Source organism: Arachis hypogaea, chromosome 5 (assembly GCF_003086295.3).
Source record: "Arachis hypogaea cultivar Tifrunner chromosome 5, arahy.Tifrunner.gnm2.J5K5, whole genome shotgun sequence".
In the NCBI taxonomy this organism is placed as follows: Eukaryota; Viridiplantae; Streptophyta; class Magnoliopsida; order Fabales; family Fabaceae; genus Arachis; species Arachis hypogaea.
In genome coordinates, this window is record NC_092040.1 from 1,056,535 (window position 1) to 1,078,854 (window position 22,320).

Consider the following 22,320-nt stretch of genomic DNA (forward strand, 5'->3'; position numbering starts at 1 on the left):
ATTATTCCTTGCTCATCTTCTTTTGTGAATGAAATGGTAGGGAGGTCGGATGACTCTTCTCCGACCTGGTAGACTCTTTTGAGATGTCTTTTGCGAGAGGATTTGGCGAGTCCCCCTCCCGCGAACACTCCTGAGATCATATGAATATGTCTTTCTGGAGTCTGCGGCGGTGGGTCTCTTCTATCCATATCGTCTCGCTTTCTCTTTCCATGACCGTCCGACCTTTCTATGAGATATCTATCAAGCCGACATTCTCTAGCCAGCTTTTCTATCACATTTTTAAGGTCGTAACAATCGTTTGTGGAGTGACCATATATTTTATGGTACTCACAGTAGTCGCTGCGGCTCCCCCTTTTTTATTTTTAATGGGTCTAGGGGGTGGCAGTCTTTCAGTGTTACAAATCTCTCTGTATACGTCCACTATAGACACTTTCAGAGGAGTATAAGAGTGGTATTTTCTTGGTCTCTCGAGACCGAGTTCCTCCTTTTTCTTGGTTTCCCTTTCCCTTTCCTTTGTTGAGGGAGGGAGCCCAGGTCGCCAACTCAGGTCTCTCAACTTAGCGTTTTCCTCCATATTGATGTACTTTTCAGCTCTTTCCTGTACATCACTTAGAGAAACGGGGTGTCTTTTAGATATAGACTGTGGGAAGGGGCCTTCTCTGAGTCCATTGAGTAACCCCATTATAACTGCCTCTGTGGGCAGGTCTTGAATTTCTAAACATGCTTTGTTGAACCTTTCCATATAGGCTCGTAAGGGTTCTCCGACCTCCTGTTTTATTCCCAGGAGGCTCGGTGCATGTTGCACTTTATCTTTCTGGATAGAGAACCTCATCAAAAACTTCCTTGAGAGGTCTTCAAAACTGGTAACCGACCTTGGGGGGAGGTTGTCGAACCACTTCATCGCTGCTTTCGATAGTGTGGTCGGGAAAGCTTTGCATCGTGTAGCGTCAGAAGCATCAGCTAGGTACATCCGACTTTTGAAATTGCTCAGGTGATGCTTTGGGTCCGTGGTTCCGTCATAGAGATCCATATCGGGGCTTTTGAAGTTCCTCGGAACTTTTGCCCTCATTATGTCCTCGCTGAAAGGATCCTCCCCTCCTAAGGGTGGCTCTTCTCGTTCGTCATGGGAGTTGCGGCCTTTGAGGGAGGATTCTAACTTTAAGAGTTTTCTTTCTAACTCTTTTCGTCGCTCCATCTCCTCTCTTAGGTTCTTTTCAGTTTCCTTTTGTCGCTCCCGTTCTTGTTCTAATTGTTCCAGGCGACTGTGGACTAATCCCATGAGTTCAGTTACATGGGATGACCCCTCTTTCTCTGAGTCGCGCCCTTCTGAAGAGTTTACCTTCGGGTTTTTTTACTCCAGAGGTACCTTCCCTGTGTTGATCATTGGTTCCCTGGTGGAGGGTCAAGTCTGCATCATTATTGCCTGTGTCCAAATTCTCTTGTTCAGAATCTGACTCCACATGACCCTCTTCGGGGGATCTGTCTGCCATCACTGGTTGATCTCTCGGGTCTCCGGCAACGGCGCCAATGTTACAGTGGGTAACCGGAGATTGATGGGCTGGATGGCGTTGGCTGGCCCAAATGTGTGAAGGGGGAGGATTCCGAATGGATATGCAACTCGGGAGGATCCGTCCGACTTGTTTGTGCGAAGAGATGGGGGTGGTACCTGCAAAGACACTCCGATGCCTAAGTTAGCAAGAGTGTGAACAGGTTTAGAATATATTGAAACTTAGAGATACCTGAGGGGTGTCAGTGTATTTATAGTGGTGAACCAATAACCACCGTTGGAGTAGTGCCATATTTTTAGGGTGGTAACCATCCCATTATCTTAGGGAGGTTAGGATATGGCTCGTAGAAGTGGTTAGAGAGATTCTAGGGGCAGTTACTCATTTGAATGAGTGCTTATCTGCCAGCTAACCCTCGTGCCCGACTTCTTTAGAACAAGTCATAGTGAGTACCGACTTCATGGGATGAAGATTGGTACTGGTGAGGCCCAACCCTTTGGGTTAGGTCTTTTGCTTGATCCTGGGCCTTTATTATTGGGTCAGGGTATGAACAATATATATTAACAATGTATTTAATACATAAAAATTATATTTTTAATAAATATAATTAACTGATATATTTGTTAGTTAATAAGATTTTAACTTAAATTGAAATAGGTTACATTATAATTATTTATAGGATTAAATATAAACTAATCACATATATCACCACACTTTAACTGAATCCATATAAAATAAATGGTGAAAATTCAGGTGAAGTCAATTTCACATGAAGTTGATATCTGAGAGCCGTTAGATAAAAATTTAGTCAAATCAGTCAAATCATCTAACTGCTCTCAAGTATCAACTTCACGTGAAGTCGACTGCACGTGAATTTCACCAAAATAAATACACACATGGTAAAATTAGAGGAGAAGAAAAATAAGATAAGATGTAGGTGGCAGCAAAAGAGAGGAGAGAAAACAAAGAAAATTGTTGGAGAGAGTTGAGGTGACGAGGGCATAGTGGGAGTAACCAAATGGCAAAATCTTAACTAAAAAACGGTCCCTAGTGTTGCATCATATATGAGTTCATACGGTTTTTCTCTTCCCCCAACTAATTAGCATATGTGAGACAAACCTTACCCAAAGCATTCAATAATAAAATAGCCATCACAATCTATCTCTCCTCTTTAAATTAGGTGTGTGACTCTTAACCAAATCCAATTTGACATTTAAATCTATCTATTTTTTTTTCAGAATAGAGATCACGAACGGAGAGTGTGAAGATCGAAGATTTTAATTTCAGTTAGTATAGAATTAGACAAAAAAAAAAATTTATAAGACATTATGATATTAATTAAGTATTTTTTTATGATATTTTTAGACTTGAATTTTACTTGTTGAGTTTCTTTTTTTTTTTATTCCCATATGTAATTTTATGATATTGCCGTTTTTTCAGTATTTAATGCTTTTATACCATGCTCTTAGATAGCATTTGTTTTGAGATATTGAGATAGAAATTGGGAAATTGAGATTCAGTATCATATTTGTTAGTTCAGACTAAACTTTCTGTTTCTGTCTCCAAAATTTCATTATTTCAGTACCTCCAAAAAGTAGGAACATAGAGAACTAAAATTTTTAAAAATGGAGACTGAAATTTTAATAACATTTTATACCTAAAATATCCTTATTTCAATTAATTAATTCTAATTTTACTCTTTGTGCAAATTAAATTAGAGTTTCATTCTTATTTCAATTTCTGTCACCCACTTTGCACCAAACAGAATACTGAGATTTATTTCAATCTCTATCTCTTAATCTCTGTCTCTCAATTTCAATTTTTCAATCTCTATCTCTCCACTAAACGCTACCTTATCTCTACGATTTGAAAGTTTCGTGACTTATAGATCGAATGCTCATCTAGTGTTGTTTCGTCACGCTATTATTTACTTAAAATACTATCATTATATATAGTAACAAGAGGTTAATCATTAATTAACTGTCCCGGTAATATTTGAATAATCTTAATTATTATTTTCATATTCATCATATATATCCATATGTTAGTTTGATGAAAGGGATTGGAGTACTTGAATTGATCTGAATAAGAGTCCACCGGAGTTGTGAAAATAACCTTATGCCAAACTATATATATCTTGTCTCTGTCTTATTGATTGCCTTCTTTATCATAAGAACCTTCCCACTGCATTCCTAGGCAAATTAAACATTCAGTTATTTATAAACAAAATAACTAGTGACGACAATTTGATATCTCTCTATCTTTGCTTTTCCTAAATCGTGCACATCACTAACTTAATTGATGAAGGGAAAAAAACACAAGTGCCCCACTGTTGAAGAGGGAAAATAAAATTACCCAAGTTCTTAACTTATGCTTAGAAAGCAACATGCAATCATGAATATGCATCCCAAATAAAGAAACTATGGAATCATGACTCTTTGTATTGTGTCATTTCACTAACTTGTACTAAAATAACCCATGGTTTGTAGCTCTATATAGTTAGGAACTTATGAATTATGATCAATGCGTTTATTAAGCCTATTCAAATTACAACTTGCGTAGTCCAATCTTCATTAGATATTTGTATGATTCCTTAAGAAATTCTAAAGTAGACAGTGACTTATGTAAGAGTTTTAATACGCAAAGCATCACTTATTAGTTATTACTATTATTTTTTTTGTTATATGTAGTATCACCGTTTTTTTTTTTCAAATAAAGGTTCCAGATTATTGAAAGAGATTAGATTCCCTCATAATGCGCTCCCAAACATACGGCCGCAAAAAAAATTAAAAAGAATATTATATTATTTTTGTGCAGATTTTTTTATTAAAATAATTAATAAAAATGAAAAAATGAAAAAATTATTTTTTATATTATGAAAAATATAAAAATATAAAAATAGTACAAATATCATTTTTTAAAAAATTTAAAGCATTTATTCCACGTTGTGGCCATCCAAAGTGGTTTAATTTATACATAGAATAATTAGAAGCAGCAATTTTTTTTTTAAAATGGTGGTAGCCATATAGGAGCACATTAGTAGACTTTTTCTTTTGATACAGAGCACATTATTAGACTGCTATAGTTAGTGGAGATATAAATTAATATATATGTATGTAAACACACACATCTCAATTACTTTAATTTTCATTATTTACTTTGCTAGAGAGAGGGTTTGCATTCTTATTTTTGGTGACATGCTCCATCGTCATAATATGATCCCCTAATATTATTAATTTATTTGACTTATTTATTACTCGCCCTAAAGTATAAGTTATTCCCATTTTATTTTGTTTTATATATAATTTTTTTTGGTAAATAAAACATGAATGAATTAAGTATAATGTGTAGACTAGGTGTAATTAACCCAAATGATCGTATATGTATTTTATGTGATAAGTCTGTGGAGTCTGCTTTTTATTTGTTTGTTGGTTGTGAGATTTTCTGACAGCTGTGGTGTGCTTGGTTATTCGTTTTTGAAAGGAAATGAACCATGCCTGATACACTTAAATAACACTTAGAAAGTTGGACGAATGCTGCAGCAAGAAGATGTGAGAGGAGGAGGTGGGTGATTGGCTTCTTTGCTGTTATCTGAACGGTTTGGTTAGAATGGAATGATAAAATCTTCAGGAATCAAAATTTACGTGTGGTGGATATTATTAATAGATTCTTCTTGTTCTCCGATGAGTGGAGTGGTGGTGAACCCTATAATTATTGATGACAATGCTAAAGATAACTAGGAGTTGTCATGACTAAAGTTATCAGGTTATTCTTTGTTATTTTATATCCTCTACTTGTTGTGTTGAATTTTTTACCTCAAAAAAAAAAAAATTAAGTATAACGTGGGATGGAATTGCATTTGTGTGGCATGGTGCTCAACTACTCATGATGATCATCATGTATAGTATAATAATAATATTTGAACCCTTGGGTGAAAGAGAGAGCCACATTCATATAGGTACAAGTAAAAGTGGTACCCACTTGTTAATCAAATTGCCGAAGCCGTGATGTCATTTGATTTACTAACCCTAAAAAATAGGATCGGATGAAGATGATGATGGTGAATGATTTAATCATATATATATATATATAAAAATTAAAGTAGCAAAAGAAATTAAAGTGGTAGCCTCCTTCAAGCCCACACTCTCACCATTCATGCTCATTTTCATCATCATTGAGGCTCACAACAACTATGTAGGATTTTATATTTGCTCATACACACAATACTCACATATGACACTCTACATAACCCTACGAGTGTTTGTATTTTTCTTTTTTCCAGCAAGGCACGGAATAATAATACGGATTTATTTATTGGTGGAAACTCATGTGCAGTCGACTTTAGGTGAAGTTGATAGTTAATCAGTTAAATTATCTAACGACTCTCAGTTATTCACTTCACGAAGTCGACTGCACCTGAGTTTTCACCTTATTTATTTTGTGTCATAAGGGCACATATTAAATTTATAAATTAAATTTTTTTTATTAAAAATATAAAAATTAATTTTTTATTATATTTATTTTGTATTTATTAAATAAAAATATTTAAAATTTTTTATTAATAATAAATTCATTATGTGTTTTAAGGATATATATTAGCCAACTTTAATAATAATAATAATAATAATAATAATAATAATAATAATAATAATAATAATAATAATAATATGTGATGAGTCAGAAATTTATGTTAACATTTTTCTTCTTGTTTGACCCTTGCAGTTAGATGATGGTTCCAAGCTACTAATAATGCAACTCAAATAGTTCTATTGTTGTTTAACACAAATCAAAAGATTAATAACCAATATCAAACTCTTGACTTTCTAAAGCAGAAAATTCAACTTTGATTATACATTTCTCTTGACAAGCTTGCGTATAAAAAAATGGCCACCTTTTTACCTTTTTGCTTTAATTTGTATGATTAAAATGTACTTGGAATTATAGAAATCAGGTACAACTTTTTTATTATGTTTGACAAGTGTTAATTATAATACTACTTTCTTTTTGTTGGATGCATGTGTGAAAAAAGAAAGGAAAAAAAAAAGACATTTTAATTAATTCAACAAATAATAATTAAACATCAAAGAATCATTTTAATAATGTACTCAGTTGTTAATTATGAGGAGTGCTTAGAACAGGAAAACAATCTTATGGTGGGACAACTCTACTGAGCCGATTTTTTATAATAATAATAATAATAATAATAATAAGAAGAAGAAGAAAGTAAAGAGTCCATTTGAATACAGATTATAAATGGAGAAGAATCTATTTTTTTTAAAGTATGTCATTTTTATTTTAATTAACTATTTTATTGTATAGACATTGACTTTAGTATCAGAATGTCCTAATAATTGGTCCCACCTATCGATTTACTAACGACTAAGACAATCCTTCAACTCAAAGAGCTCACATTTAGGTCGAGATCTCTCCTTACAACAGGGGCAGAGCTACACATATGAAAAGGGGGCAATAGGCATGGCCCTTCAAATTTTTAATTTTTGTTAAAAAAAAAGAATAATAGATATAGTCTATCTTCTTTTTATTTTTCAGTCCCCTCTTTTTTTTGGTATATTTTTTCAGTTTTTCTTTCATTTATAAAAAAAAATCAGTCCATTTTTATATAACATTAATAAAGTATAATAGTTTTAGGTTTAGTCTAATAGTTTACTTTATTTACAAAATAAAATCTAAATTTTTTTTCTCTCAATATCTTCGTTCACTTAAATTTTTCACTTTTATTTTACAGCAAGTAATAATTTTAGTAAATTATTAAACACTATCCTTTCTAAATAGTTAGTCTAGTTCCGTTCCTGTCTCACACAATCCGTTGCTGTTGACCCGACACCATTTGATTCACCACTTTAATTTTCCGAGCAACCGAACAAATAATAATAATAATAATAATAATAATAATAATAATAATAATAATAATAATACGTGTAATTTGAAAGACGATGAGAAATTTGATTGAATTGTTACCCTAATCGAAACCAAGCATAGAGTAGAAACAGTAAAGTGTTGGGGCATAGGCATAAGGTTTCCTTGAATGTCATAGAGGTCAATTGAAGTCCTACAGTAGAATCATTTATTTCCGGAAGCAATCAAACAACCCATGAAAATAACTTTACACGAAGGATAATGCAAAAAATAAAAAAATAAATTATTATTACTACAAACCAAAAAAAGAAAAAAGAAAGAGGATTGATCTCAATCCGAAGAAACAGACCTCGTAGTCTCAACCAGAAGTGGATAAGAAGGGCGATGCAAGTAGCTATCCACATTCACATCCTCCAAACAACTTTAATTAGCCACCCACATACCTGGCCCCTAAACACATCACGACAATTTCAACTCATCAAAATTAATTTATCTCAAAATACCAAAAAAATAAAAAATAAAAAACAACAATAATAATAATAAGGAGAAGAAGAGAAGAATAATTTAATTTTAATACATTCTTAATATAAAATAATTTTTCATACATATTCTATATAATAATTATATAATGTTACATTAATAAATATAATTATCTCTTAAATAATTATGTAAAAATATAATATTTTATATTATCAAACTATTAAAGTTAATAATGTCATTGTTTATTATTACCTTTCGTGTGACAGCAACAGCAAGTGTTCTCCTAGGCAAATGTTATGTTATTATTTGTGTATATAAACAACTCGCTAGTTTTTTTTTGTTAACCAAAGATAAGAGATTTAAATCCGTAATTTTTTAATTGAGTATGAAAAGATTATTTTATTTGAGTTATTACTCATTGGCAAACAACTCGCTACTTGCAGCGTAGATATCTATGTAATAATATTATATATATTTTAATATATGAACGTATACATACAGTAGCAGTCAGTACAGTTACATATATAACAATTCTACTTCTTTAATTAATTAATTAATTAAAGCAGCCAGAATTGATGATAAGATTCTTAAGAACAAAATTTATAACTATTCAATCTTCGTCCTTTTTTGAACTATTGTTGCAACCTGATATATTAGTCTACACTTGTTCACATAAGTTGATGTAATTGAATAATAATAATTTTGAAAAGTATCTCGTATGTAAGATATAGTATATATGAATATGACAAAATATATTTGAAAATTAAAGGTGTGAAGCAAGAAAAGTTCGTTGTCCTTTCCTAATTCCTTATATGCCCCATATAACTAGCAACTAATTTATAGTCGCAAAATATCTTTGTGATTAAGCGCCAACTTGAAAGACCTGCTCATGATAATGCCTATACTTGGATTAACTATTCATACAATTGACAAATAATCATATACTTGGCTTATAATTATTGTATTTGTTTAATTGGGCCAACATTAATTATTGTCCAATAAATATAGTTGCCTAATTAGAAATACTATTACTCGTATTTTATTAATTTTTCCAACATATCCCATCCCCTTCCTAATTTGGTTTTGTGTTTCGAGGTTGCTTTAGAGTATTGACAAGTCACATACAATAATATCTATCTGCGCGATCTCATTCATCATCCTATTCTTAGTCATATTTAATTTTGTTTTCATAGCGTCAATAAAATAACATTATTTTAACTCCCAATATATAGAGAGACTTTCAACCCATATCACGTGTTTTAACTTTTAACTTTTAACTATCCCTGCATTTCCTTTTTCTAATTATGTAACGATGTGTTTTTTTACAAATTAAAAAACAATTAATTGGTTATTAGTTCTCGTTCTTGCATTAATTTCGACAGATCCAAGTCCCATAATCCACAATGGTGTAATGGTTCAATGTACATCTCCATGTGGTTCACATAAAATTCGATTAAAAAACATATATATAGATGAAAATTCATGTGAAGTCGACTTCAAGTGAAGTTAATATTTGAGAATCGTTAGATGAAAATTTAGTCAAATCAGCCAAATCATTTAACGGTTCTCAGTATCAACTTTACGTGAAGTCCACTGCAGCTGAGTTTTCACCATATATAAAATAAGTAAATTTAAAGAGGGAACTACCAACACACGGGTGGCATCTATATATGTATCTGAGTCACATTCCCTTTGTAATTTTGATTGGTATGGTTAGGGAAGAATTAAAGAGAGAAGAGAGGATCATAGATTTTGACATAGCCCTCCATTATTTGGTTTGGCCTTTGTGACAATAATAGTATCCACGTTAGTCTCTTTAGTCTTTAAAGCAGAGACTATTCTACTATATTTTCTCTAATGTTGCTTCATTTTGTACTAATAAAATGGAACACTTTGAGAAATAATGTTCCATACCTTTTTGCCTATGACACCATAGTGCAACAGTAATTACTAATAATACCTATCAAGTCCTCTATAACTTTATTGAGGTTCATAAGGTAGAGGAATATATACATGTTTGAAGCCTTGACTCTTTCAATATCTACATACACTATTTAAGATATTTTGTTTAGGTTTCAAAAAATATATTTATTTTATAAAGAAAAGGTCTAAGGCATGGTCCAAGGCGTTTGCCCATTGAAGATACCCTCCTAAGGCTGAAAGAGTCCCTTCTTCATCTTAACAAAATTAATTAATTAATATCATAAAGTCATGGCCACAATTATTCTGAACCTAAAAAAATATGTAACGTAGAAGAAAAGGAGCAAAGAAAGGTTTGGCCATTCCTACAAGCTACAAGTCAACTCTTTCAATCAATGATGAACATTATTATTATTATTATTATTATTATTATTATTATTATTATTATTATTATTGTTGTTGTTATTATTATTATTATTGGTAGTGTTGATGCTTTTTACAAGTTTCCATGGTACTGAGATTCCAATCAATGATGAGAATTTTTTTTGGAGGGGTCACTAGATTACTCGCTCATTTTCACGCCTTCTAAATATCAAAATCAAAATCAACATGGTTGGTCTTCAATGGAAGTTGATCCACACTGGTCAGTGCTAGCGACATCATCACACACTCCACCTGGATTTTTTTAAAAATTTATATACACCATTTTTATATACATTTCTTTTTAAAATAATTAATAAAAAATAAAAAACAGAATATTTATCTTTAGTGTTATAAAAAACATGAAAAAGAATGTAAAAAACATCAGATCCCTCATCTGATCTGAAATTGTAACAATTGTAGTAGATGAGGATCAACTACATTTTAGGCCTCAAAACTAGCCTTCACGAGATTTTCTTTTCTGAATTCTGTCAGAAGTTAGTTAAAAAAAAACTATTCCCCTTAACTTTTTGTTGAGAAATTCCTCTGTATTTAGAATTTCTTTTTATATGTAAATAAAATAAATCGATATTCGTAATTTTTTAAACATTTATCTATTTAAAATTTAAAATACATCTCGAATGTAATTAGTGGATATAAATATAAATACACTATGAAAATAAATTAAATCATACATGTATTTATACAAAAATTTATTGATGACCAATTTTAGTGACTAATTTTAGTGTACAAATAGTATTTTTCAATATATAGAAAGAATTTGAATGTATTGATCTCGAGTACACCTGAGATCTAATTTATTTGGTAAATTCACTAAATTGAGTGTGCTATTTCATATTTATATATAAAAAATCATATTTATTTATCCCCAAATGTTTAGTGTGCTATTTCAAGATTTATTAGTTGGATATTTTGATATAATTCGTTACACGATAGTCAATTTTTAATAAAACTAGGAATTGCAACTATTTTTTGTAATATTTGATATAAGTAATAACAAAATGTGAGCATGAAATTGAGGGAAGTGCAAGGAGGGCCAAATTATTTAAAACATCTCTCTCCCATATTTTTGGTATCACACATATTTGTAGTTCAATTTATTTATTTATTGTTTACATCAACTTCAATTCATGAGATACAACATAATTACCATATAGTTTAAATATTGAAACATTACCGATTAAATATCAAGAGTGACACATTGGTGATAGATAGGTGTATAATGAAACGTTGTTAGGAAATTATATTCCTCCAGCTGCTCCAAGAACATGGGTCTCTATCATCATGGTTGGATGATTTTGGGGTAGACAATCCCTAATGGATTACAATATTAGGTCCTTTTCTGTTGCCTATTTTGCTCATAAATCATTTCTCAGTTCAATGCAAACACATATATAACAAGACACGTAAGTAGAAAACCATTTGTTGATTAAATCAATTGAAAAGAGACTTGGACATGTGAAACATCCAAATTTCGCTTCACTCTCAAATCATCGTTAATTCATAAATAATCTATATTAACAATTAGGGTAATACTAGGTAATCAATAATTTTTTTGAATAATATGAACAACCACTAATCAAATCAAAATACACTACACCTCTAAATTACTTACCTAAATTTTAATATTAGAATAATCATTTGCACACCTAGTGAAATAAACATTCGATATATTTATTGTTCACATTGTTTAATATTTTTATTGTCTACCTATACTTTTCCTAACAATTAACATATAACAAGTGTTAGTGTTGCAAGTGTGAGGAGTGTTAAAATTAGTCACACATTAAAGAAAGCAATGAAAAGTGAGGAGTTTATAAGATGAGAGACCCGTTAACTTGGCACTTTAAGGTTTTGAGTTGGACGTGGTGTCTTCTCATCTTATGTTATCTCACTTGATTTCTCCTCAAAATCTCCTCAGTAATCGAAAACTAAATTAGCATATGAAGATCGTAGTAAGCTTAGTGTGAGGTGGGAAAAGCATGGGAATGGAATGGGAAGAATTAAAGGGAAGTAATAGAGAAGTAGAGAAGGCGTAGGGATGGGTATTTAGTGTTGTTTTGTAATGGGCAGTGATGAGTGGATATGGGAATCAATGTCTAAGTGGTGAGTGGCGACACATACATACATAAAACGACCACATAAGGTGCTAAATGCTAATTCCTCTGCTTATGCTTGTTTGTCAGAGTGGCCGTACACATTACACATGCTATGCTCTTCAATTTTTGAGTGTGGTAGGCCTTCTTGCCCTGACACAACCTACCCAATACCAATTCTTCTTCTTCCTCATCTCACTCTCTTTCTATTCACCTTGCTAATAATGTAACTCAACATACATACAATGCTTTCATTAAATAAATAATGCAATGCACCGTACCTAATATTAAGACGTTATTATCGACATATATCTCATTCAAGTTAAATTATACTGTATTTTGGCGGGGTTGAATTCAGGAATTTCATTTTATCTGCAATGCTTTTTTCTTTTTTTGATGGTATGTAATTTACCTTGTCGAATTATTTTAATTTTGGTTTGTCTTATTTTGGGCCTTGAAAACAATAAATTTTTGTATAAATGGTGCCCGTTTGTAAGTTAATGAATAATCTTAACCTGTCAGAACCAAATAAAATCGGGCTTTTAAGGTAAATACAAAAAGGTCCTTGTTACTTATTTTTAGCAACATCTTGCCTTGGTCTTAGAAAAATAGGATAACCCAACATACAAACAAAAGGAAAAAAAGTTACAGGCCCGGTAGATTCTAATATGTGCACATACCCACTAATATTTGTTGGTATATATTTAGGTCCATCTCATCATCGAACAAAGGGTTGGAATCCTGACTAAGTTCAGAAGTTATATAGAACCGATAGTAGTTGTAGTGTATGTGAGTGTTGTGTGTGTTGTGTAAAAGAACAAATAAAAAAAAGAGTAGAGGATGGATCATGACCAAAAAAAAAGTAATTGATGGACATAAAGTTAAGAGTAGGATGGATCTAGCGCTCCTAAGAGCAATTTTCTTAAGAAATTAATAAAATTGAAAGAGTACATAAAGAGTACATTAGTATAATAATTAAAAAGATAAAACTAAAAATATATAGACTGAAATTGTAACTAAATTTATATATTTTATTGAGATAAATTTATGGATTAATGTGAAATTTTTTTTTGTTGTTGGCATGTATTAAAATAGAAGAGGATTTAATAAAAATTATTATTTTTTAATTTAAAAATATTATTTATATAATAAAATCAATCATTAAAATTAGATGTATGATTTAATTTATCTTTAATGTGTATTTATATTTAAATATATATTTTATACTAATAATTAATTTTAATGACTAATTTTAGTATACATATAATATGTTTATTTTTAATTAGTAATCGGCTAATAAAGCTGTGGACACATAAAGTTAAGAGAAAGAAAAAAAATTTAAACACAAAAGTAAATATTAACTAATTATTGAGAGAAAAAAATTCAATGGTTTTCTAATTGATTTTAACCATAAAAGATTTATGTAACATAAGAGTTTTACTATTATCTAACACGTTAATGACGAGGACGAAGATCTAATAAAACAGTGGCCAAATAAAATTAAAAGTAAAAAAATTTTTAAACACAAAAATAAATATTAACTGAAAAAAAAATTCAATGGTTTTCTAATTGATTTTAAGCATAAAAGATCGATGCCACATATATAAGAGTTTCCTGAAGATCTAATAATACATGGTAATATCTAAAGGTTCATAATCTATAGGATTATTAAACTTAAAACAGTTATTGGCTTGGATAAAGCTTAGGACAACATGTGAAAAAGCTCCATTAAAAGTTACTTGCTAATAATGATAGACATATTGAGAATCCCGAGACATGAAGCTTTCGGTGCTCTCCGCAAATCTAGCCGAACCCTTGAAACCTTTTGCTTCAGTTTTCAACTCTCAAGTTGGAATCAACACAAATGCTAGCAACTAATAGAAAGAGTAAATAGTAACATGATGTTCTAAGTATAGCCTTGTTTGTATCTGCGGAAGAGATCCTCAGTGTTAGCATTTCTAAAAGCACAAAAGCCAACCAAATATATGATGATTAATGCAACTATGGTGATGATCAAAATGACATTGGCCCTCTTCCACTCCTTCCTGAGATGAGCCAACAAACCAGCCTTGCAGGAGTCACACGCATAGCAAAGTTGTGTTTGGTCGTTGCTCCACTGAAGGCAATCCATGTCCTCCGCACTGTTTATCGGGCTTATCCAATAAGTTGGATTCACAAATGTGTACCCACATAGTGTTGGGGGCTTACAACACCCTGACTACAACACACACCACACCACTATTAATTCATTCATTAAAATCTTAAAGCTATTAAATAAGGTGAAACTCAGTGCAGTTGACTTCACGTGAAATTAATGGTTAAGAACGATTAGATGATTTTATTGATTTGACCAAATTTTTTTTAATGGTTTTTAACTATCAACTTCACGTGAAATAACGTGAAATCGACTACACTTTTTCACCGTTAAATAATTATACGTAAGTTCGTACCTGCATTGGTGTAAGATGTGCATTGAAGAAATCCTGAGGCATTCGGAATCTCTGATTGAGGTCGGCACACATGTTACTGGAGCTCAGGCAGGCTCTGATCTGGTCCCATTTGAAGGAGCTTCTCACCCGTCTTCTTAGGAACGAAGAGAAATCGTCCAGATGGTACTCCAAGTAAGCACGGTTGGGTTCTATCACTCCATGGCCACGAATGGTGACCATGTACACAAACACCACCATGATGACCAGCAACACTATGAGCACGAGCATGGCTACCAGGTACGATATAAGGAGGCAGGGAATCCTGAAGAAGGCTCCGACCAGACCCGCCAGAGCCACCACAAGCACGAGAATGCCGAGGATTATGACCGGCCATTGGAGGAACTTGACGCACGAGTCTGCTGGCTCGTTTGTTAGCCATATGCCGGCGCCGATTATGGGGATTGAGAGTATCACCGCCACTAGGTTTATGCCTCCGATCACATTGTTGCTGAGTGCCATTTTGCTTTGGTTCTTTGGGAAGAGTGGCTTTCAAGTGTGAATAAAATTGGATGCTGTGTGATTTTGTTTTTACTTTGTTAGGCTAGGCAGTCCTACACATAATTAATTATTCACCTTGGATGCTTGCACCAACATACTACTACTGTTCATTTCTTATTATGAAATATGCTTAATGTTATAGTATTTAAAAAATATGCTTAATTTTAAAAAAATAATTTTAGTATTTAAAATTTTATATAAAAAATAAATTAAACAAAAAATAATCATGAAATAATCAAGAAATAATCAACATTCAACAGTATATAAATCTTCAATAATATAAGAAATGAATTCTCTCCATTTTTTTTTTGTTATTGGAGAGAATAAAATATAATATAATAGAAAAAGGGATTTGGTCTTTGGAGGGATTAGATATGTGAGGAGTGCTTTCCTTTCTGAAAAGGTGTACCTTGTACAGTAACAGTGACGTTGGGACATGAGACGAGAGGAAGAGGGAAAATTTGGCGGGAAAGAGAAGAAGTGGCTGCCAGCAATATATATATACATAAGGGGCAGGGGTAAAATTGGAACAAAATCACCCTCCTCATGCCTTGTCAGCTTCTTTGTTGACTATTTTGACATTCCTTCCATAACTGTTTATGATTCCCTCCTCATGCTTTGTCATCTTGTGCTTCAAAGTAGCACCTAAACAAATTGGGATTGCCTTACACACATGTTACACAAATTACAAATTACATTTTCAGTAAGAAAAATATAGACAGATAATAAAAATATTAAATAATATAAATAATAATTTAAATAAATAAATAATTATTTTAATATTAAGATTTAGATAAATAATTTAAAGGTATAATATATTTTTATTTAATTAGTAATTATTTATGTTGATAAAAAAAGTCATTAATTATTTAACATAACTTTTTGAGTAATGTTTATTTGTTTAGTATGTATATTTATTGTAAACGATGGACTGTTTTTAACATTTTTTTTATACTGGGTTTATAATGGTTATTATCTATATTATGAATGGTTAGAGTGTTAATTTTAAATATGTTATTATTTAAATTAAAATATAAAAATTGAATCTTTTAATTTGTGAAAAATACAAAAATCAAATTTTCTAATTTTTGGGATATAAAATTTAAATTTTTTAATTTTAAAATTATTTAAATGTTGAGGTATAGAAATTATGAAAACTTCTACGGTTTTTACTTGTATTTGCAAATATATATTTATTTATCTAAATAAAATATACTAGTGGTTAATCTATACAAGTTATATTTACATTTACCATGCATGTTTCTGAATAAGGTTATCCAGTTGTAATGAAATTGACTTATGAGAGATGAGAGCAGCAAAATGGTGATACTTGGACACATTGTATCCTCACAAAACCTCTTATCTCTTTCTTTCTGCTCTCTTCTCTCTTCTCTTCTGTTCCATTCTCATCTCAGTTCCAAAGTCAATGGCAGCAACATTAGAGTCAGCACTCTCCATATTTGCATCTCACTCTCACCGTTTCTCCAACAACAACACTCGTCTCTCTCCAAACCTCTCTTCTCTCTCCTTCTCTTTCAATGCCTCCACACCAAGATCATTCTCCTTCCTCTGCTCCACATTGCAAGAAGCACAACCACACACACCTACAACTCAGGAACAACCCAAGAACGTGAAGAAGAAGCTCTATGTCTTCAACTTACCTTGGTCTATGTCCGTTGCTGACATCAAAGACCTGTTTAGCCAATGCGGAACTGTAACAGACGTCGAGGTTTGTTTGGCCAACATTCTTTTATTATTACCCGTTAAGTTATGGTTTTGTCTCTAATTTAAATAAGTATTATAGTAGATCATAAAGAACAAACAAGGCAAGAGCAGGGGTTTTGCCTTCGTTACTATGGCTTCAGGGGAAGAGGCTCTTGCTGTCGTTCACAAGTTCAATTCTCATGTAAGTTTTATTCATGCACAAAGGAAACTCAAGTGCAATCGACTTCACCTGAAATTAATACCTGATAACCGTTAAATAATTTGACTGATTTGACTAAATTTTCATATAACAACCTCTTAGATATCAACTAAAGTCGATTTCACCTCAGTTTTCACCTTAAAAATTCAATATATCTATGTATGATTTGCATTGAGGCTCATTAAGTGTTTTGTGATTCAGCAAATATCAGGAAGGGAAATAAGGATAGAGCTTGCCAAGAGATTCAAGAAGCCGCCGCCTCCTCCTCCACCGTCTCCGAGTCCCCCTGCCGGCGAGACACGTCACGTGGTATATGTAGCCAACCTTGCATGGAAAGTAAGATCACCCGTTCTCAGACAATTCTTCACTGATAATTTCAAAACCCCAGTTTCGTCCAGGGTTGTCTTTGAGAGCCCTGCCGGAAGATCTGCAGGGTATGGATTTGTTTCTTTCCTCACAAAAGAGGATGCAGAGGCTGCAATTTCTGCTTTGGATGGGAAGGTACTTCTCAATTTTGCAATTTCATTATTTTGATGATTAATTGTGTTTAGTCCTTAATGCTAAATACAGAGAGCAACTTTAGCTGAAATTATTGTTCATCAGAAGAAATACTTTTATGTGACATTAGGTATCTATGTTTAAGTGTTGGATTATATTTAGGGTATTATGTATCAATATAAAGTATATTTCGTATTGATTTTTATGTTTATTTAGGTTGATTTTGTCATTATGATTAAATTACATTCTTGGCCCATTATTAAATACTTCTTATTGTACATTCTCACAATAGTATATGAATTTGAAGTTTATTCTTAAATTATTATCATAAATTTTAACATGTCATGCTTCCATGGTCTTTTGTTTTCAGAATAAGCAAAATATAACTAGCCTTTGTCATGTACTTAGAGTCTCTTTTTGATAAGTTTCAAAAGTTATTTTTTTTTCTTTTTAATTATAAAAAATTACATTAATATTGTTTGATACAATTTTTTAAATATACTTTTAATTTTTTGAAAAATTGTTTCAAAGCTTTTGAAAAAGTCAAAACAATTTGACTTTGTTTTTCAAAAGTTATAAATCAATCTTATTTATTAAAATAATTTGAAAATAAGTATTTTTATGATAAAGATTTAAGTATAAAATAATTTATTTATAAACTACTTTAATATAAGTTCTTTATGTTTTAATTTTTTTTTAAAAGAATTTAATTAAGTTGTTTCTCCAAATTAGTCCTTAATTAAAGATGAATTCTGTGTTATTTTGAATTTCATTGTCTACTTGGTTGTGTTCTCCTTTTGCAGGAATTAATGGAGCGACCACTTCGTCTTAAGTTGAGTGAAAAGAAAGTCAAAGCAGCTCCAACTGAAAGGGATGAAGACCAAGCTCCTGAATTGGTGGATCAAGAGAAGCTCAAAGAAGCTGAAACTGAAAAGGAGGAAATCCATGATTCTGATGCTCAGCTGGAACAATCATAAATCCTAACCCTTTTTCTTATAATTGATTCTTGGAGCCGGATTACCTCATTTATACACAACTTTGATGGATAACTCCTTTTTCACTCATGTTCACTTTTTCTAATACCCTTAAAAATGTGGTTGAAAAGCTTTTAAGAAATCAATTTTCGACATAAATCTTCATATATAGTATCTTTATTTCTAAGCTAAGTTTTCCACTCACATTTTTAAGGGTGTAACTCAATAATCTTGCGAATTAATGAAGTTGCAAATTAAACAATGTACATTTGAGTTTGAAACTAATAAGTTCAACCATAAATCATTATAAGATAAGACTTTGGTGTATGTATAAATAGTTTTTTCCTTTTATTGAACGCATTTATGGTTGGGCTATGCCAAAAATCATATAGAGACATGCAAGAAATGGCACATAAATAAACTTTACATTAACCAATTTGGATTGGTCGAGTGATCAGCTCACTTGTTCGTTTGGCGGTAGATCTGTGATGGATTAGTCCTTGACCTATCAGCTTGGAGGATATTGTAATCCAAAAAAAAAAAAATAAAGCTTACATTCACAAAACATGCTTGCAACTCAATAACACACAATTAGACTTGAAAAAACACATTTTTATATATTTACCAAAACTCAACTCAACTCTTTCTCTTTGCCAACAATTCTTATCTTGTTACCTAGTTCCAAGAGAAGATATATATTCCCTAATTTTGTGAATATAATTACCAAATAATCATAAAGTGAACGTACGTATAAATTTATTTCTGAAGGAAAAGTGCTATTGCTTCCATCTCCCCAAAAAATTCATGCAAAAACAATGACAACCAGTCTTGATTCACGTCTTGTTCAATATCACAAAATACTTTGATTTAAAAGTTTAAGACTGTTTAACAGATTTTCTACAAATCAGAATTGAAAGGATTTTTGTAAGAAATTTTTAGGTCGGATTGAAATCTAATATCTAGGAGTAAAATCTACCTTTTTTTTGTGGATGCTAATTTACCATGCATTAAAGTCTTTCATTTTGTCATAATAAAAAGAAGAAACGATTTTTGTTGGTTTTTTAAAAGATGGACTAAAATAAAAATTAATAGAACTCACAAATTGAAATAACTGAATGTAAAGTTTGTTGTAAATGTAAATAAAAAAAATAATGACAAATTTAGAAATGTAAAATGATTGAACTTCAAATTTGCTAAAAAAAAAATAAATTATATTAATGAAAATTACACAAATTTTAAAGAAGAAAGTATAAATACATAGAAGAAATCCTATAAAAAAAAAAAAAAAAAAAACTCTGTCAGACTCAGTTGTTAAAATTGTGAATGTGTAAAGAGCTCTTTATAAAAAAAATTCCAACCTTTAAATCCTTGTTTGCTATCTTATTAATAAACATCTTTCACCAATTCTCTAGTAAGACTTGTTAATCTGATAATGGCTTAATAAAGTAACCGTTTTCGCCAAACATGTCCTAATAACTGCTCCCTTAGCTATGTTCATCACTCTGCAGAAACTATTCTACCATTAAGTCGACTACAATCCCAAATTGAATTATAACTCTCAAAATCAATTTAAGTCTTTCTTACTGTCAAATTTTTATAAACAAACATCTTGCCAAATCTATCAATCGAACCTTTCTCTCGATCTCAATAAACATTATTAATCTAAATCTTGACTCATCGATCTGCCAATATTTTTATTGAGTAACAAAGCCACAATGGTTACCATAATGATTGTCATTTGGATTCAAGCTATGCATGTGCTCCTAGCTTTCTTTAGTAAAAAAGATTCGTTTTTGACCACATAAACAACAATAAGATCTAAGAGCTAGTAAAACTTTGAAGTTGGGTTACAACGTGAAATCATGCTTCAATCAAGAGCTTTCCTTTGCTGAGAAATGATATAGGCAAAATTTTTAGAATTAAGAATTCTAGATAAAAATAAAAAAATATATTTTTATATCATAAAAATTAGACTTAAAAAAAATTATATAATCATCGTTTCTCACTTATAGAATATGTTGAAAATTTTGTAAACAAATTCATATGTAATTTAATAGCTTCTTAAAACCAACTCAAACCCAATTACGAGTTTTCTTTTCATTTATTAATACCATAAATAGTTAAATACAAGTAAAATTTCCCTGAAAACCAAAAAAGGTAAAGGGGCTCCATGAAGGTCATCTTTATTCTTTCGTCTTGCTGTTTGTCAAAAGACTCAAAAGGACTTGGATCAATAATGCATTGGATTTTGTGCCTATGATTATGTCTTTGCATGGCACTAGTAGAAGAATTGGGCCCTACTCATGTTTTTCAGCGACTTTTATTACAAATAACAGTATCAGGTTTAACATACATTTTAGTTTGTTGCAAAGAATTTGTTAATGTGTTTTAAGTTATTGCTTGTTAGTGTCAAAATGAATCTATAGCCTTAGATTCTTCTTAACTACATTATAGTCTGATAAGATAAGAACCTGACATTCTTTTAATGATTCTCTCTTTTTTTTTTTTTTCCTCTCGTTATCTCTTCGAAAAATAATATTCTCCCACTTATAAGAACATATACTTTTCTCCTCTATCTAAAGAAAAAATAACTCAATATATAAACCACTTGAAATACTATTATTATTATTGGATCCAGTTAGGGAGACAATGGATTATTTGTACAATGTGTACAATGGGCTATTAAATTACAAAATGAACATCTCCCATACTATCTAGAATAACCATTCGAGTACTAGGAATAATAAACATCTTCTCAAAAGTTTAAACTGATTTTGGGGTTTACCAAGAATCGAACTCTAATGAACATCTTCCTACAAGCTTAAACTGATTTTGGGGTTCACCAAGGATCGAACTCTTGACCTTTTGAATCTAGCGCTCTAAAACTTCAGCTGATAGAAAAAGATAACACTAATAGTTATATCTCTAACTCTCCATAAAACTCCATTATACATATTGTACAAATATTTTATTGGATTCTCGTACTTTCTCTTATTATTATACAGTAGTATTTTGTGACGGAATGGTCGAAAATGGAAGTGCATCAAAGGAAGGAAAAACAAAATATAAAGTCACAATTTCACAATTCACAACATATTTTAATTTATTTTGCTTCTTGTGATCACAACAAGGGTAGCTAGACCCACACAGTGACGGATCCAGAAAAATTTAATAGTGGGGGCAAAAATATAATAAAATTTAGTTATAGAATTTTTTTTGGCTTTCCACGATCCCCAACAAGTTAAAAACTAATTTATTGTAAATTTGGGTTCCATTTAACAGCCTGCAATTGACCGACAATGAATTGCGTGTTACACATACGAGATGAAATTCAAACTCTCAATACTTACTTAAGTAGATGACTAAATTATCACTTGACCAATCCAAATTGGTTTAGATATATTTAAAATTTTAAATGAGAACTATCTATACATATTAATAAGAACTAAAAATATATATACAATCACTTTTATAATATTTAAAATAATAAAAATATAATTTCATACAGTATAATATTCAAAATAATAAAAAATAATTTATAACGACTTTTTTTTATTTTTAACATGACTAAATATTATTTTTATATTTTTTTAAATAATTATTTTATTTTTTATTATC

General features: G+C 31.1%; 2 protein-coding genes across 2 annotated transcripts; one reads left to right on the plus strand and one right to left on the minus strand.

The window, feature by feature from the left end:
* Positions 1-13,861: 13,861 nt before the first annotated feature.
* On the minus strand, positions 13,862-15,362 carry LOC112800022 (protein TORNADO 2-like). The gene is made up of 2 exons (XM_025842056.3): positions 14,770-15,362; positions 13,862-14,537 (listed from the first exon to the last, which is right to left on the minus strand). The coding sequence occupies exons 1-2, from the start codon at positions 15,265-15,267 to the stop codon at positions 14,226-14,228; spliced, it is 810 nt and encodes a 269-aa protein (XP_025697841.1). The 5' UTR covers positions 15,268-15,362; the 3' UTR covers positions 13,862-14,225.
* A 1,213-nt stretch (positions 15,363-16,575) lies between these two features.
* LOC112800021 (28 kDa ribonucleoprotein, chloroplastic-like) lies at positions 16,576-19,029 on the plus strand. Its single transcript, XM_025842054.2, has 4 exons — positions 16,576-17,035; positions 17,114-17,212; positions 17,432-17,731; positions 18,532-19,029. The coding sequence occupies exons 1-4, from the start codon at positions 16,733-16,735 to the stop codon at positions 18,703-18,705; spliced, it is 876 nt and encodes a 291-aa protein (XP_025697839.1). The 5' UTR covers positions 16,576-16,732; the 3' UTR covers positions 18,706-19,029.
* Positions 19,030-22,320: the final 3,291 nt, after the last annotated feature.